The 17,486-nt window shown below is 36.6% G+C and overlaps 1 protein-coding gene across 5 annotated transcripts in view; it reads right to left on the bottom strand.

The window, feature by feature from the left end:
• The window catches only part of DENND4A (DENN domain containing 4A), a 52,715-nt gene that overhangs the window by 12,033 nt on the left and 23,196 nt on the right, over nucleotides 1-17,486 (bottom strand). For all 5 annotated transcript variants that reach the window (XM_068958656.1, XM_068958655.1, XM_068958658.1 and 2 more), the window contains 12 exons: nucleotides 16,181-16,239; nucleotides 15,370-15,514; nucleotides 14,595-14,770; nucleotides 12,445-12,545; nucleotides 11,710-11,928; nucleotides 11,320-11,465; nucleotides 5,575-5,708; nucleotides 4,559-4,694; nucleotides 3,733-3,939; nucleotides 3,501-3,629; nucleotides 3,111-3,255; nucleotides 935-1,048 (listed from right to left, as the gene is read on the bottom strand). In XM_068958656.1, the coding sequence (XP_068814757.1) occupies nucleotides 935-1,048; nucleotides 3,111-3,255; nucleotides 3,501-3,629; nucleotides 3,733-3,939; nucleotides 4,559-4,694; nucleotides 5,575-5,708; nucleotides 11,320-11,465; nucleotides 11,710-11,928; nucleotides 12,445-12,545; nucleotides 14,595-14,770; nucleotides 15,370-15,514; nucleotides 16,181-16,239 (1,711 nt within the window). The remainder of the gene's footprint in view (nucleotides 1-934; nucleotides 1,049-3,110; nucleotides 3,256-3,500; nucleotides 3,630-3,732; nucleotides 3,940-4,558; nucleotides 4,695-5,574; nucleotides 5,709-11,319; nucleotides 11,466-11,709; nucleotides 11,929-12,444; nucleotides 12,546-14,594; nucleotides 14,771-15,369; nucleotides 15,515-16,180; nucleotides 16,240-17,486) is intronic.

Here is a 17,486-nt window from a genome sequence, read left to right as displayed (position 1 = left end):
CTCTAAAGGTTTCATTAAACCTAACTAACCTACCCACCACCTTACCTACCACCCCTATGTTCTTATGACTCTGGATAATACTGGCACAGAAATTTTCAAGCAAACCAAAGGAAAGATTTTAATGCTGGAAGGAAGATGGAATTGAAGGGAAAACATTGGAGCAACTTCTCTAGTTCCGTTTTCTCTTTTACAACATTTTAGCTCAACAAGCCCTAGTGAACTTACAAGTAGAACATTCTGAAATAACATAACTGAAAATTTTAAATTACGTTATTAGAAAAATTATGAAGAGTCTTTTCAGCCTATTGACATGGAAGCCAGAAGTACTTGTATATTTTTAACACAAACTCTGAGCTGCTGCACGCTTGCATAGAGTCTAGGCTACTCAGTTGCAGTTAAAGGAATCACGAGCAGCAGCTATAAAACCTGAGGCGTGCGGGGAAGAAATAACAACACAAAAAAGCCCAAACCACACAAGTCCAAAGCAAATCCAAAGCCCTTCTCAGCTTTGATGCATCTTCAAGATTCACAGAGAATTCCAGGGAGGTGAGTAATTCAGAGACACTCTCAGAGGCCTGCAAAAACTCAGTAGTTCTCTTCTTATGGGATTTGAAAAGAAAGACTGGTGAAAGAGGCTCTTCCGTATGTTATATCTATAAAGCAATTTTTAAGTGACAATTACAGCTTAATACTTTTGTAATTAAGCTTTTATATCATCATCATTTATTTGAAAGAGAGAAGGGAAAAAGAACTAGTTTTAACAGCTAAATCACTAGACAAAGAAATTACTTTTAGAGAAAAGAACTTATGGCATGGACATAAACTGACATTATCACATACGTTCATTGTGAAAGAACAAACCGCCCCACTCAGCTTTGCTGAAATCCTGATTCATCCACAGTGAACTAAGTATCTTTATTCACAAGATACATACGAGAACTGGAGTCACTCTCTTTGTCCTCTTTTTGTTCTTGTATATCTTGAAGACAAGTTTTCCCTTGCTTAGCTTCTTCTTTCAATGTATTATTGCCAAAGTCTGAAAGTCCTCCTATCATAAGAGGACAATTGTCAGAATAAAGGTCATCATGGTATTTAATAGCATGACTTTGTTAAACAGAATAAATTGAATAGCCACAGTAATTCAAAGGCCTCTTTTGAAGTATATTCCAATTAACAGTGAACATTTTACTACAAAAAAAGGAAGAAAAAAGCCCTTTGGATTACATTTACAATATAAACATTGAAACAATGTTTCACAGGATAAAATTAAAGTGACAGTATTCCAAATTTTTCTCAATATTGTATTACAGCACTGCTTGTCTTCGATTCTGTTGCCCTGTTTATTTGCTCAATCAAAATGTCACATCCTTTCAAGAACTCTGAGATACATCTGAACATGACTTAATTTTAGAGTTGTACACTTTCCTGAGAGTTGAAACATAATTCTCCTGTTTCTAACTAGAAGGTAAAAAATTTTAAGCAATGCAGGAACAATCATGAATTTATTCAAAAAATAAGATTAAAATAAAAACAACAAGCACCACCCAAAAAAACCTATGTGAAAATTCAAGCCAATATCTGGTAATTCTTAAAGAACAACACTGATCCAAGCATCACTAATGTAGTCTGACTGAATCATTTCAAGAACCAAATTTACTTAACATTAACATGGTGGTTCTCCGCCCTGCTTGTCCTAAAGCATTAGCACCAAAATAAAGCAAATGAACAAATCAGGTAGGAAAGTTTATTTTCCCTGTAAACAGTAAGTGAGCGCTTCAGGTCACACATACTCCATGTCCTTTGTTCAGGTCAACATAAAGTCTCTCCAACAGTCCCCCAGCGTTCTTTAGGAGTTTAACTCCAATGTAGTCTGGGAGATAACAGTAAGCATCGGTTCTAGGGGGTGCAACATGGCTTAATGTCATCTTCTCCTCCTTTTCCCTAAAGATGCTGCACTGAATGTCTCCAGAGAAGACATTCAGTCTTCCGACTGTGTTGTTATTTCAAAGTTAACAAAACGTTCTGGAATTTATGGAGAATTTTTTCGCACTGCCTTTTTTTTGCACAGATTGAATGCACTCTAGTTACGTGTTTTTCATATAAAGAAATCCCTAAAAGTCAGATGAAGTTGGAAGCAAATTCTATCAATTATATAAGTGATAGTTACTTAATAAAGGACTAATTTCACTTCCTTAGTTTACATAATCCAAGTTGTGACTAGTATTACCAAGTTCTTTTATACTGCTTTGCACAAATAGGTCTTACAATTGGTTCAAGGTGGTCAGCTTCATGAGGAACAGACAGAAATAACTTACATTTGTTCAAGGTCACCAAGGAGGCTAGTGACAGAAGCAGGACGACTGTGGTCTCCTCAGAGTCTAGGTGAATTAGTTTAGCCGTAAGGCCGTATCTATTTTGCATGTTAGGGCAAAGATTTATTTGTACATATTTATACAATATAGTTTAGAGGTTTGCCACAGTCAACAACTAAACATATTACTAGCTATATTGTTGTACTTTAAAATGTACCATTTTGCTTTACTGACAACTTATAAATACTGGGGAAAGAAGTACTTATGAAAATCACAAGCTAAGGGTAATCACCACCATGATAATATAGCCACCGAACAGATTGTAACTCTAATTTTCTTTTTCTTTCTAGTAAAGTGTCCAATCTTGTAAATGTCATGCTTATATTCCAGGTAAAATAAATGCGAACATCTCAGCTGGTACACAGAACCTGCAAACAGTAATCCAAACTCAAATGTCAAAAACAAATTAAAAAAAAAAAGGAGGAAAACAAAAAGGAGAAAAAAGGAAAAAAAAGACAAGCCTAGACAGAAATTATTGCCATTCATAGGACCAGATATCACAGGAACTGGGACAAAGTCACGTGGATTTCAAGTTCATATGTTGTTGCCATGAAGACCTGATACAATGAATAAAAACCAGACTATTTGGGATTTGAAGACAAAAGAAAAATCTGTTTTATAAAAATGATACATGTAAGTGTTTTAAAAAAATGTTTTATCAAATTCACGACAGAAAATTATTTGAAATACAATTAGCTTATCAATGTGGAAATAAGAAAAAACACGTGAATACTCTACCAGAAGGGGCTGTATGTGGTGTGCTTGCAGGTAGCTTTTTCAAGGCTCTTTTAAACTGTGCTATTCCTAAAACAACATTTCTTATTTTCATCCATAGGAAATAGCCACCTCGATTGCTTGAAGGCCAGGTACTTTCCAAAACGGCCTATTTTGGAAATATCAAAGTTAAATGAAATCACCATAAGGAACGGTCAGGAGTGAACCACTAAATTCAACTCAAATTCGGTCTCATGCTGCTATTATAAAGTAGACTTCTAAGTCTACAAAAATAAAAAGACAACAACTACTCTATCTCCTCTTTCTAAGGATTACCAGAAACAACAGAATTAATCTGATTTGCTCATTTTTTTGGGGTTGCATTGCTTTTTTCCTCTTTCACAAAGTACTTACTTTATTGTAATAGCCATAAGTAATGGCATTAGGGTCAACACCAGCTTTCTGCATTTCAAAAAGAACTCTCACTGCTAGTACAGGTTGACCATACTGTCCACACAGTTGCATGAGCACTCGGTAGCATACCTGAAAATACACACTTTTTAGTATTTTGATTCTGTGATCAAACACATTCAACAACAACAACAAAAAGCAGGCCGTTTCTGGAGTGCGGGGCTTGCTCTTTTACCTCATCAGGTGGATCTATTTTTTTGGAATGCATTTTTTGTAGCACATCATACGCAGTCCTCAGAGCTCTGACTTTTGAATGGCACACTTTGACATATGCAGGAAGGCAGATAAACCAAAGACCGTAGCAGTGACGCAACAAACACCTGGACCACAGCTGAGGTATGGATGAGTACTTCTTGGCAATTTTATGCGCAGATTTGATTTCCTATGAAGAAAGATAAAGATGATTTATGGATATTTACACACATTATATAAGCCTTCTACATGTCGTGAATTGAACATGTATCATCAGACCTATATAAACTGGAACACTAACATGAAGGACATGTTCAATGAAGTACCAAAGAGAATGAAAGCAGAGCCTGAGATATCTAAAGCCTTTGCTGCACAATTTCATCCTCCTAAGTTTCAAGGAGCATAAGTTTCTATGTTTATTATTTTTTATTTGCACTTTTTGCAAGAAACATGAGAAAGTCAGAGTCCCTCTTAAAACCCTCAAAAGTGAAAAGCAACTAAAAAGTGGTTGTGGAAGCCCAACAATTTATGCTTATGAAGAAGAACATGAAGACACCGAAGGTATAGGGACAGCACAGCAAGTGACAATCCACGCCCAGGGATCCTGTACAATACAGCGCAAATAAGTGCAACAAGCACAGGTAAACCTCCAAAGAAAAATTAGCCTGGCTACCCTATATTCACCTTCTCAGTGGTGAACGGTTAGTTATACTGCAAGCATTGCCAGTCAGTCTTTGTAGATTAATAGAAAATGAAGGCAATCTGCTGCTTTTCAAAACATCTCACACTGCAAGAATACTTGCAAGTACCTGTTTAGTTCTTCTGAACATTGGTGATGGGCTGTTGGGATTACTGGCTTTTGAGGACAGTTTGTTATTTGGTGTCGTCAGAAATACTTCAGGTCGCTCAAACAAATCTAGTTTTAGAACTGGAAATCCATTGTAGCTGTAAAAGAAATACGTCACTTAACTCCTACAAGGCAGTTCCAAAGAAAATGTGGCATATAACTGCAAGTGAAATCAATTACACTAGAACCTACACAGAAAATAAAAAAGAACACAAATAAAACTTTAAAGAAACTGTTCAAGTTGTTTACTAGACAGTCTGCGTGTTTCCATAAGCACAGGTTTGCACAGAAAGAATCTCTTAAGTTGGTTACACTGAAGTAACAGGTTAAATTCGTAAATATTTTTGCTTTAATAGCGTTTCTTTAATTAAATGTGTCAAATGAATTGGTATTGATTCTAGCTGATCCAAAAATATCCGTCAGGATTAGTCTCTAGTGAGCATCACGACAGAGGTTTATAGAGAGAAAAAAAAAAAAAAAAAACCCACGAACATCAAGCTATCCGAAACATTAAGTTAGACTTTAAAATATTTCTCACAGCTAATGAAGAAATCAGTCTCATTTGACATAACTGTTAAACTAGTAACATCAGTCTACCCTGATTCTGAGCCATACCAGCTCCTTCAAAACAGGAAGCATCTGTAGCTTGTACCACTATCATGGTGGTAGCAGCAGCAGCAGGCCAGCAGACTGGCTCCACTAATTTCAATTTTAACTTAAAAAAAATACATGTCAACAGCTAGCACAATGTTACGTGAACATACAGCTGGCTTTACTAGGTATTTTTGATTCTGTATATATACACACATAGAAAAGTCATTAAAATTACAGAAGAGTGGACATTTTTATATACATACTTTAATTTAAGCAAAACAAAGGTACAGCAAAAACGTGTACTCTGTGGCTATCACAAGAATCTAGAAACTAACTGTAAAAGGGCAGCAGTTTTGGCTGGTGCCCTACTGTTTCCTAAACTACCTGTATTGAAGAGGGTGCTCTTCACCATTCGGCAGATGAGGGATCTCAGGTGGTGTTATGAAAACCGTATGCTCACTCTTGTAGGACTCATCCAGCTCTATAAGTCGTGTTTCCCCAATTTTGTCCATATCTACCTGGAAAAGTTATGTTAAAAGAAAAAGTAGTTACTAGTGTTGTATTTTCTGTTGTTACAGCCGCATGGTCTAGCAGGACAAAGGATGTATCAGCATCAGAGGATTGCATTTTAAAAGGGGGATGCCTTGCAAAGTTACAACTAGAAGAAGAAATATTTTATCATTTTTGTAAACTTTACTCAAAAGTGACAATCTATGTCTAATTTAAACGATGTACTTAATTTCCTATTTGCAGGTATTATGGAGGTTAATCTTCCTGAATATTTCTAGAAATTTGTTTTCAAATTGCAGCACTAACTTCAATTCTGTTTAGCAATATGAAAAAGGAGAGCTATGATTTTTCCCTCTATTTCAACCACTGGAAAGAGCAAACTTTATCTAATTGTCTGATGTACTGAGAATCTGCAGACAATACTTTTGCAGAGATTGCAGAAATACACACACATGCAATGAAATGACGTGATAAAAGTCATCTGGATTTTTGTTTCCTCTTCCAGATAATCGGAAAGCTGTATATGTGAAGATAAAGCAAATACTGGTGGTCCTGTCCTCATAGCTAGAGCACAAATTCAGTTCAGGGACAGCATTGTTTCAAGCTGCCTTCGTTACCACTAAGCATAAACTAAGATTACAGTTGTTTCCTTCATAATCTTTTGTTCTCTGCTTTCTAAGGCAATTTAGACTCGGATCTTTGCTTTATCAGCCTGGCTGATGCTGACAGAAAGGCCAGATAGGTAAATCGTAGCGTTGCTACCTTGAAGAAAAAGTGCTTAGTAAAATTAGGGGCTGGAGAGCACTTCCACGGGAGGTTTTCTGAAAGGTTTTCAGTGTATTTCCCAAATAAATGCCTGTGCTTTAAGGACAGTGGCAGAGACGTGCTCCAAGGCTCCAGGCAAATCTCAAGCGGTCAAATTGTAAGGCCAAACGGGAGAAAGCTAACAATTTTTTCTGAAAGCATTTCCTGCACTGCTTCTGCTTGTGGGATGAGGCACCACTCCAACTTTAAGAGCTGGCACAATAAGAAAATCCCATCTACCTTCTAGCATATTGAAAACATTTTTTATTCACATATATACAGACCCCAAGTTCAGCTCAGGTACTGCCACAGTTTACATTTACCACCATTATTTAAATGGTCGTCTTGTTCTCTTCTGAAAAAGTAACAGTTACTGTCTTCCTGCTCTTAATAACTGGATTATCAATAGTGGCAAGTGCACATTGTCCCATTCAGAATTGAAGTTCTCTGTGGAAGTTTCAAGTTCTTTTTTCCTTAAGCGTTTCACAACACACTAATTTGGTTTGTCATTTGTTCCGCAGCACGGTATCACCTGAGATGTTCTGAAGAAGCTCTTTACAGGGGCTGTTTTGTAAACCAAATCTCCAGAACGACCAGGAAAAACCTGATTCTTAGGGGGAAAAAGAGCAGGGAGGCAGGGAAACAAGAGAACAGGATAAAGATGATGACTAATAATAACTGCTTATAAATATTAAAGGTAACAGAAGTCTACTGAGACTAAATACATTGTAAGTGGAAGAGTGCTGATCAAAAAAGGTCAAAATGCCAAACAAACTATCAGACGAGCCTTCCGCATGAAGCTAGGGGTGGCAGTCATGTACGTTACATGGTGAACCTAGAGACACCATCTTCCAGGAAAGCCAAGCATGATTGCTCATTGCAGAGAGACTAACGAGTGAATGGACATGAAAACTGAACAGGAAGTTTCCAGCAGGGTCTCTGCTGTGAAGAGACAGCAAGTTCAGCACCGTTCTGGTCAGCCCCTAAAATAGATTGTGGGTAACACCATAGGACGAGTAATGAAAATGCAGTCAGATACTGTAGACATTTGATTACTACTGATTAGAATTGTTTTGAAATAGGTATATCAGATAAAGCAATTGGTCTAACTCAAGCCTACAAGCTTAAACGCCCACCTTCAGCCCCCCAGCCCCATGAACTCACATAAAAACACCACAACCAAAACCTGCAGCGACTGAAAGTCTACTTTTGAAAAATCTAATCCAAAAAAATGTGTGGTTTTTTTCTTCCACTGAATAATCCTTTGATGAAAAGGAAACCAAATTAGAGCCAAACGGTACATTATTTGAATGGAAAAAATAAGCAGCCTGTGGAACCCAGGAATTCATGTTCTTCATGCCGTAAAGCTTAGCACCAGCAGATTCACGTACAAAAAGAAGCATCGTCCACAGTTCTCTCCTAGCGAGGTGGAAATATATCAAACAGTTTCAGTTAAATGCTTAAGAATTCTGAATTTGATAAACATACAAAGAGGTGCTCTTAATTACACATTTTACTGCATGAGACAGATGGAAAGTATTAGCAGATCTAATCAGCCAAGTAACAAGAACATATGGCTCCTGAAAAGTCGAAATAAATGGAACTACTCAGTAATTTAAATCCTTCTGAGGATGTAAAAAGGCCACAGCTACAAATTTCAGCAGTAAAACATATTAAAAAAATCAATAGCTTAAATATGTATTGAATTGAGACAATTTTTGAATTCTTAGGAAAAATGGAAACTTGTGAGACATTTAAGCCATGTCTCAGCAGATAAAATGGATAAACAATTAAGAATTTCTGCTGCTGCTTTCTAGGATTAAATAACATAGATGAGAGTACTCTTCAGCTTAAAATGTTCTTATAACGTATCAGAGGCAGGTCTTAGATTATATTTGCTACATGACTAGTTTCATGGAATACAAGAATTTATCTCAACCCAGTGGCTTATAACTACCTATAAGAAAGCGTTCTAACATCATGCAATCCATGGTATTTCATGCACACCTTTCCAGGTACTGGTTCACCTACTGAACCCAGATTATTGGAATCTTCCAAATTAACCACATTCATAGAGATACTTTCATCAAGATAAAGCATCTTGGCTAAAACTCTAGTTCTTATGACATTCTTTGGTATATTTTAGTACTTCGACTTTTTATGTTGCTCTAGGTACAGTAACAGGAATAAGAAATCAGGAAAGAAAATGAACAACGAAGTGAATAATCATTCAAAGAAATCCCACATGGGAACCCACTTCCTCATGTCAATGAAATCCTAGCTGCATAAATGATTCTAAAGCCATGGCAAACCCTAAATGCATAGTACTTCCAGTACTTCCAATACTTTCAGCTTCCCCACATCTAGCAGTGGCATAGGAGTAATTGCTCCCTTAATAAAACTGACATAAACTCTTAGATCAGAGAAACAGAAGTTGGAGAAATGAAAGCATGTTCTGCAAGACTTATTCTCATAGCATTGCCATGAGCATTTTTTATACTGGAAAGAAACTGCCCATAGCATCAACTAGCAAAATATTAGAACAGATCGAGTATCTGCTTCAGCTGTATGACCAGCTACTTAGCCTTTTAGAAAAGGTGAACGCTCGGAATAGCTGCATAGATCACGTGCAGTCTTCACAGTGGCAACACCAACTTAAGTGGTTTTTTTTTTGAAGAACCGTTCAAATTCCTCAGCAATATAACTTTAGCTAGGACACCAATTTCAGTGTCCTCAAATTATTCTATAAAACAAAACATCACAGACAATTTGGCACTTGTTAAATAGGACTTTTAGTCAAAATGTGACAATTGAATATTAAGCACAGAGCTAACCTGCAATGCAATGACAACTAAATACCGCTCAGTAGTATTTTAGCCAATGGAATATAGCCCTGTCTGTGAGACTTTCCATTTTTAAACCCAAACTGGCATACAGCAAAGCAAGTGCTACATGCTAAAGATTTTTCACTGAACTGTAAACATGAGGCAGATGCCTTACAGAACTGTTCATAGTTAAAATCAATTTACAACCCACAGATACTTGCAACTGATGCTGTACCACTGTGAAGCACCTTTTCAAGAACTACTCCTAGTGAAATACTGAGGCTAGCAAAAGCTATAAAGAGCATTACATAACATTAGACTATGCCTTTATATTTATCTCAAATTAAAGGCTAATTGCTTTTATATTTGTTTTCAAAACATCAACTCATTTTAGCTCCTCTGCACTCTACTTCCTGTAAATAGGGATTTTACTAGTCTTTAGTATTAATTCCTGTGGAATGAACAGCAGGTGACCTACTTTACAGGAAATCCTAGACAACACACGCATTACCTAAACAACAGTGTCCCAGAACAGAATGCTCCAGGTAACGAGTAAGATGCAAGAAATTCCAGACCTACTTTACAATATCCATAAAAAAAACTCCTTTCACGTTACAGTCCAACCAGCGACATAAAACTGTAGGCTTCAGTTTAGTTCGTCTAAAAAAAACAAGAATTAATGCGAAAAAAGAATTTTCAGTCAGCTTCAAAACAGTTTTGTAGCTCCTCTTTGGAAATATGATGAGTTTTAAAAAGTTAATATACCTGTACTTTGCTTGACCTAACCCTGAAACATGGAACATGACTTCCTGACAGTGCTCAGCACTGTACTAATTTGGACCTTCCATATAAGTATCTTCACATTTTTAAAAATCTGAATGGTAAGTCTTCCACAAAATACTCTCAACTATAAACCTACTTTGAACGGGGAAATCCAGTATTCTGCATTTAACTATGATCTACTGCTGTGAGCTCCAGTCCAGCAGTCTCCTTAGAAGTTCTAAGATTATTTAATGGAAAACACCATTAACGCCATTTGGGATCATGTACCACTTCCACATTCACTTTTGCATAATCCTTGATAATTGCCTTTCCTTCCAGTTACAGAAAAGAGAACAGCATAGCAACAGAGAGCAAAGTATACCATTAGTGCAACACAGGAACAGGACGGTAGATTAAAATCATCCACAGAGAGAAGCATCAGCCTAGACAAAGGTTGCAAAGAACACACCAAAATGAACCTCACCAACTTAAGAGAAGCATCCAATCCATATCCAACAACATTTGATAGCAAAGCCATTAGAAAATACTCTTATCCAAAAGAAGAATATTAATGTAAATGCTGTATTTGAAGGATTTACAACAGCAAGCTGTTTTTTGAATTAAGGAAATCAAATAACTACAGTATCAATGAAAGGAGAATGGATAAAGACTCATTTGTTTTAATTATTTACTTTCAGTATAATCCTTCTGCAACTTAGAAAGTCATTAATAGAGAGAACTGGATAGCAGATGGTTAAAAAAAATATCAAGTAAATTTCCATTTATAACGATTAAAACGTAACGAGACTGAGTTATATTAGTTAGCGTACTGCTCATCATACTCAGGCCTAAACTGCTGCATTAACTATTATACATTCTATAAAAACAAATGCTTGTAGTTCTACCTGCACTAAAGAATCTTGAACTTGCTCCTTTAGAGTCAGAGTATTACACTTCTTGCTATGGGCTAGCATTCCAAAAGCTTACAGGCATGCGTGAAATGTAGTTTTGATTCATTCTCACAACATTACCTGCACAGCTTCAAGAATGTGGGCTTCTTTTTAGATTCTGTTTCAACAAGAAAGGAAAACAGAAGGGTCCAGTCATTGGAAAAAAAAAGAAAGGAAGTGAAAGAAAAAAGCATAAAGTTGCCCTGCAAACATACTCTGCCATGTTGTATATCAAAGCAACGGCACAAATGAGAAGACTAGACACATATGGAACATACTTTATCTACGCAGTCATCAAAAAATGCAAGGCTTGCATCCTTATCACTGACAAAAGAACACTCTTCAATGAAGCGAATAAACATTTGAGTTTTGGTCATCAATGTGTAGAACTTCTGATGTGAACGATCTCGACTTTTGAGGAAACCTGTAAAATGAAATAAAAAGCATGCAAGAATGCCTAAAATAAGAAGCCCTCAAAAGCCAGCACACATTCTCCTAAGTAATAATCTTTTCAGTGATCTTTGTCAGTAATATACAATCTTTTTCTGCACTTACATTTCTACTATCACTCCCCACACTGACACGGCAAATGGTTTTGTTCTTTGTTATGTAGGAGAGAACCTACAATAATAAATTAACATATACAGAGCAAGATTATGACAGTTTACCTTGCAGTTCAAAGAGAGAACTCGCATCTGTGGCTGTTTCAGAAGGTGCCTCTGTTATCGGCCTGAGATAAGACCTGTAACCTTTTAGTATTGAGGCCATGAAACACAGAAATGCTTCCTGGATCTCCAAGTCTAACAGATGCAATTTCTTCCCAGAATTAAAATCATAGTCATTCATTGCTAATTCCATTAATGCATCTTCTCTTGGTCTTTGTTGCACTGTGAACAATAAAAGTGTTATAACGTTTCACATCAATTTTTTTTCAGTATTGACAAAAATAATTCTATTCTACTAATTCATTAATTGCCAAGCTCCGTTAAGTTCCATAAAGGATTGCAATATAAGCTATTAAATTACACCATAAGTAGAACAATGAATTCAGCTTGACATTACACATCTCATGAATCTCTGGATAATACAAAAAGCAAAACACATTTACCTTTTCAAGTGTGTGTGTGTGTGTGTGTGTGTGTGTGTGTGTGTGTGTGTGTGTGTGTGTGTGTATACATATGCATATTTTCAGGTGTATGTATAGGTACATTTATATACATGTGTAGGGAAGTGTTCTCCTCCTCAAAAGCCCCAATGTGACTTCTAATCTCTAGACTAAAAGATACTTCTTTTTTGTAGAAAATATCATTATGCTTGGTATAACGGGAGACTTAAGAACATCCTATTTAACTAGCTATATTTATCTGTTAATTGTCTGTCTTATTCTGTACTTCCCCACTCACATTCCGCTAGTTGTTGATATAAATTACTTAAAGTGTTCATCAGGTTTTTGCAAGGTTTCTTTGGTAAGATCTTCCATGCAACAGCTTTCTTATCTCCAGTTCTGGAAGAACAAGGAAAAGAAAAAGTATTAAGCATACAGGACTACATCTAGAAGATTTTTCTACCCCACCAGAAAAGTGGGGGAACGTCAACAGCTTGCTACACTAAACCAGGGCTGAGGAAGACTGAAAGTCCAATAAAAAAATCAAACCAAACCAAAAACAAACAGAAACAAAAAAACACACAGAATGGATTTACTATATGGAGATCTGGTCACAGTCTTCCAACCAATTCCCCATATTTCCAGATGATGAGCATGCAGCTGTACTGATTAGCACTGAAATAAATTCACTTAGAACTCATGAAAAAGATGGACAGTAATATTAAGCACCTGCCATTATACACAGGCAACCAAAGACAATACTTTCAAAGCTGTAATTAGCTAAAACAGAGAGACAACTAGAATGCTGGTCACAACCGGAAAAACATTTTACATGGCAACTGTTTCGTATGTAGCCCACACAGACTGATTTGGACTTAAATACATAACTGTTACATATAGCTGTAACATAGCTATTATAGCTATGAAAAAAGTTACTTGTTCTTTGTCAACAGAGGGCACCAGCAAGCCTCAAGAACTCAGTCACAAAATTGTAAAGATTGTAACCATGTCTGACACTTTTGCTAATAAGTTTCCATATAATACAACAGAATTAATTTGTTCCAAGAAAATGCATAAGAAACTAGCCAAAAGCAGTATCAATACAGAAATAGCTGGAAACAGGACATTTGATTAATGAATATAAAGCTAATTAGATAAATAACATAAGGAATGCTAAAAAAAAAAAAGTTCTTCTTAACCAAAAAGTAGCAAAAATCAAACTCCAAATTACCGTAGTCCAGTTTGAACTAGTTGCTAAAAACTTGAGTAAAATTGCTGTACAAATTTGGTATCTACATAAACTCCTTAACTAGTTTGAGATTTTTTTTTTCCCCAATCTTGAATTCCAAAGCCTTACTTTTGTTTTTTCTTCTATTTTTCTATCACATTATAACAACAGAACAAATAATACTTTGTTCTGAATATTATAAAAATATTGACTTGGAAATATCTATTCACAGAATAGGTGCGGTTGGAAGGGTCCAATCCCTGCTCAGGTAGGCTCAGCTAGAGCAGGATGCCCAGGACCAGTCGGGTTTTGAACATCTCCAAGGATGGAGACTCCACCACCTCTCTGGGCAACCGGTCCCAGGGTTCAGCCACCCTCACAGTAAAGAATTGTTTTCTTATGTTCAGATGGAATTTCCTGTGTTGCAGTTTGCACCCATTCATTGCCTCTCACCCTGATTCAAGAGCTGAAACAGCAGATCTGTAAGTTTGTGATTTCATTCCAATCTTTCCTTCAGATAAAACGAGTGGGAAACAAGCTACATTCATGCGTTTTCCTTGCATTGCCAAACTCCTGTACGTTGGCTATTGATACTGTTCCTGACTGGGTTTAATAACGTTTGCTGCTATCCCTTACTAGCCTGTTTGATACTGGATAACTAGTATTAGAGAAAAATGTTAACACTTCATACAGTTCTGAAGACACGCTATAATACTATTATTTTGGCTTGTTAGCAATGGAATGATTTCAAGTCTTAACTGAGACTCATTCATGAAAGTTTGTCTCTAACTTAGGGTTCCTGCCCACAGACAGAGTATAACTTCATTGTGGTAATTTTCAAGCAGATATCCATATGAAGACACCAGAATTTCAACATTACAAAAACCGATCAGGGAACCAAAGCGAGACACCGTATGGCTAATCCAGGAAATATGCTAACTTGTGCAGTAAGTTTTTAAAATAAAGCAATAAAAGGCAATAATGCTCCATGAGGATTGTAACTCCACTTTGCAGTGTTGGACTGAAAAACAAAAGAACTATTATTTCTAGCATCCTCATTTCAAGAAAGAGGACAGATTATAAATTTCAGTGGTCTAAAAAAGTTCAGAGGTTAAAAAACACCATCAACAAAAAAGCTTGCCCAAATGGCTTGCTTTTGCCTTTGAAAATAGAAAAAAAAAAAAAAAAGACCAATAGAACAATCATTAGTAAATACTTACTGAGAAATCGTATTGGTATCTAGGTCGACACAGCTAACATCTGGTGGAGGGTCATAGAGATCAAAGTATCTTGAATCAATTCCCACTATGAATGGGCATGGTGCACTTAAAACATCTGCCAGTGCCAAGGGACAGAGAGGAATGTATGGGCAGGGCCAGTGGAAAGGAAATATCATCTTTGAAAACATGCAGAGATAAAAAAAACATAGGTTAAACGTGTATAAAGATATAAACTTAAGTATAAGAAACATTTAACTAATTCCCACTTCAAAATTATGTAACAGTGCAGGTAACAGCAGTAATACTGAAATCCCAGAGGCTGATTATTAAATAAAGATGTATTCATTTCCCTAAATTTCAGTTTAAGTTGCAGAAATAAAGCTCTTCAGTATAGTAGATTGTACGCACTAGAGGTAGCAAAAAACAACGCTTAGTGGGAATGACAGAAATAATACGTGTCTAAAATTCCTTTACAAAACAAAATACAGTTCTACATGGGAAATTCAGGATCTTTCCTTCAGTGCACTGTGATGACCAAACAACATGCTTATTTACAGTATTTACGCACAAAGAGGCAGCAACAGCTAATTTTTCCCTGCTGTCTTCACGTACTACCATTACAGAGAAGAATACAGTTGTTAGAGATCTTTACTTAAAAAGACAACTAAAAAATGATATTTTAGTTCAACAGCACTATTAGTTCTAGGTTTTATCCAAAAAACATTCATTTCCCCCCCCCCACTCACAACTATATGATTAAGAGACCGTTACTTACGGAGACTAACGCCTCTGTCACACTAGTAAGGACAGAAGGTCGCAATGAATGGATGAGAATTTTATGTTCCGTCACAGCAAACACAAGTAAGGTTACTGCGTTTTCAGGTCCTAGATTCTGAAGCAGCGTAGAAAACCTGCCCCCACTGTTACAGGACATAAACACACAGGTGAGTAACAAGGGAGCAGAAAGAATATTCTATAACAAAACAGAAAACAAGGCACAGGATTTTATGAACTTTGCACATCTCCTTCAAAAATGACTTCAAAGCAGACAACTTGGTACATTTCACTATTCAGTGAACAATGATTGCTTCCCAACCATAAAACCCATAATTCTCTGAGACTCTTCAGCCAGTCTAGACTATTTTCAGAACACATGCCCCCCTTTATTTTTTTTTTTTTAATAGCAATTTCTAGGAGAGCTGCATGTGAGCTCTTCCTTTTCCCATTCTCATGCACACAGACATTAAAGTTAAGACAGCCCCAGAACTCCTTAAAATTACCTAGCAATTCAAAAGTTGTACTATTCAGGGAGCCCGGGTACCAACTCCTAGCAAAGTGGACCTAACAATCTACATTCCGCTTCAAGAGTCACTATGATTATCTCAAAAAACACAGATACTGTGATTAAGTATGTCTTTGTCAGGGTACAGGTCCAATCACATAGCATATCTGAAAACGTAATTCAACTGCAGAAGGCCCCAGACAAGGAAAGTTAATTTGCACAGTTACAACTCAAAATATCATGTCTTTTCAGCAATTTAAGTCAGAGCACATTTCACAATCAAGCAGAATATATTTCTACTTGCCTCAGTGGAAGAGGTGATGACACAGGTTGGCTAAGAATCAGGTTATCATGTGGAGACAGCTAAAAAACATTTTCAAATACATTCTTTTGATTTTGAACTTCGAAAATGTTTATTAGAAATCACAAAAAATAGCAAAGAACATTTAAAGATAAAATTAAAACTAAGTTGAACCTTATACAGCCCAGTTGTATAGCACTATGAGAAGTACCGTGTAATGCTATGCTTCATTATATTTTCATAACAACCAGGGAAAATACACCCTTTCTTAGTTGGAATTGAACCCATTACAAATTCATAAAAGGGAACTTAAACTAGCTAATACTGCAAAAAAAAAAATCAAATATTCTAACTGCTGAAGCAGAAGCCTTCTGTATTTTCAGGGACGTGAGGATCTATAGCTCATACACAGCTTTTGTGGGGTTTATTTATTATTTTGGATTTAGGGCAAGAAGAGTATGGAGGAAATGCGTGAAGGGGAGAAATTGCTGACTACATTGTAAAGTAACATTTTCTTCAGAAGACAAGAGAATTAGGCTCAGCTGGTAGGAAACTGCTAAGCTCAGCTTTGATAGAACCCCTGCAATCTGCATTAGGTGAAGATCCATACTAAGATCTTATTAATGCATGCCTCTTCCTTGCAATGATGTGATATCAAGAGAAATCACTCATATATTCAACATGAATAGGAGTCTAAGGAGTACAAGGGTACAGATATGCAATCAATTTATCACAGCTCAGCTGAAACGTTTTCAGCCCTCAGTAAATCCAAGGTAACAAGATATAGGTTAGTTTAATCCTCTTTGCTAAGTCAAATGGTCTTGCCTTTTCTATCCATAGCATATAAGCACACATGCAAGCAGCAACCATAAGCACACATGCAAGCAGCAACCATAAGCACACATGCAAGCAGCAACCATAAGCACACATGCAAGCAGCAACCATAAGCACACATGCAAGCAGCAACCATAAGCACACATGCAAGCAGCAACAGTGATTTACTAAGTGTCTCCCACTGCAGGTAAAAATATCAGATGAACTAGTAACACAAATGTTGAGGCACCAAGCTACCTAACGCTATCTCTAGACAGTCATGCAACAGGCACAACGTTAACAAGAGTCCATTGCAATGCAATTTTGCATTCTTGCCTATTTCATATACCAGAATTTGTTGAAGGCTCATGCTACATTTAGCTTCTATGGCAATCAACACAGTTATACCGCTATACGTACTAGATTTGTCCTCAGTAAGTCACCTTGTGACATCTACCACCATCTACCAACACGTTCAGTGAAAGACTTCAGATAA

Source organism: Struthio camelus, chromosome 12 (assembly GCF_040807025.1).
Source record: "Struthio camelus isolate bStrCam1 chromosome 12, bStrCam1.hap1, whole genome shotgun sequence".
Taxonomy (NCBI): domain Eukaryota; kingdom Metazoa; phylum Chordata; class Aves; order Struthioniformes; family Struthionidae; genus Struthio; species Struthio camelus.
This window is presented reverse-complemented; position numbering and strand designations above follow the sequence as displayed.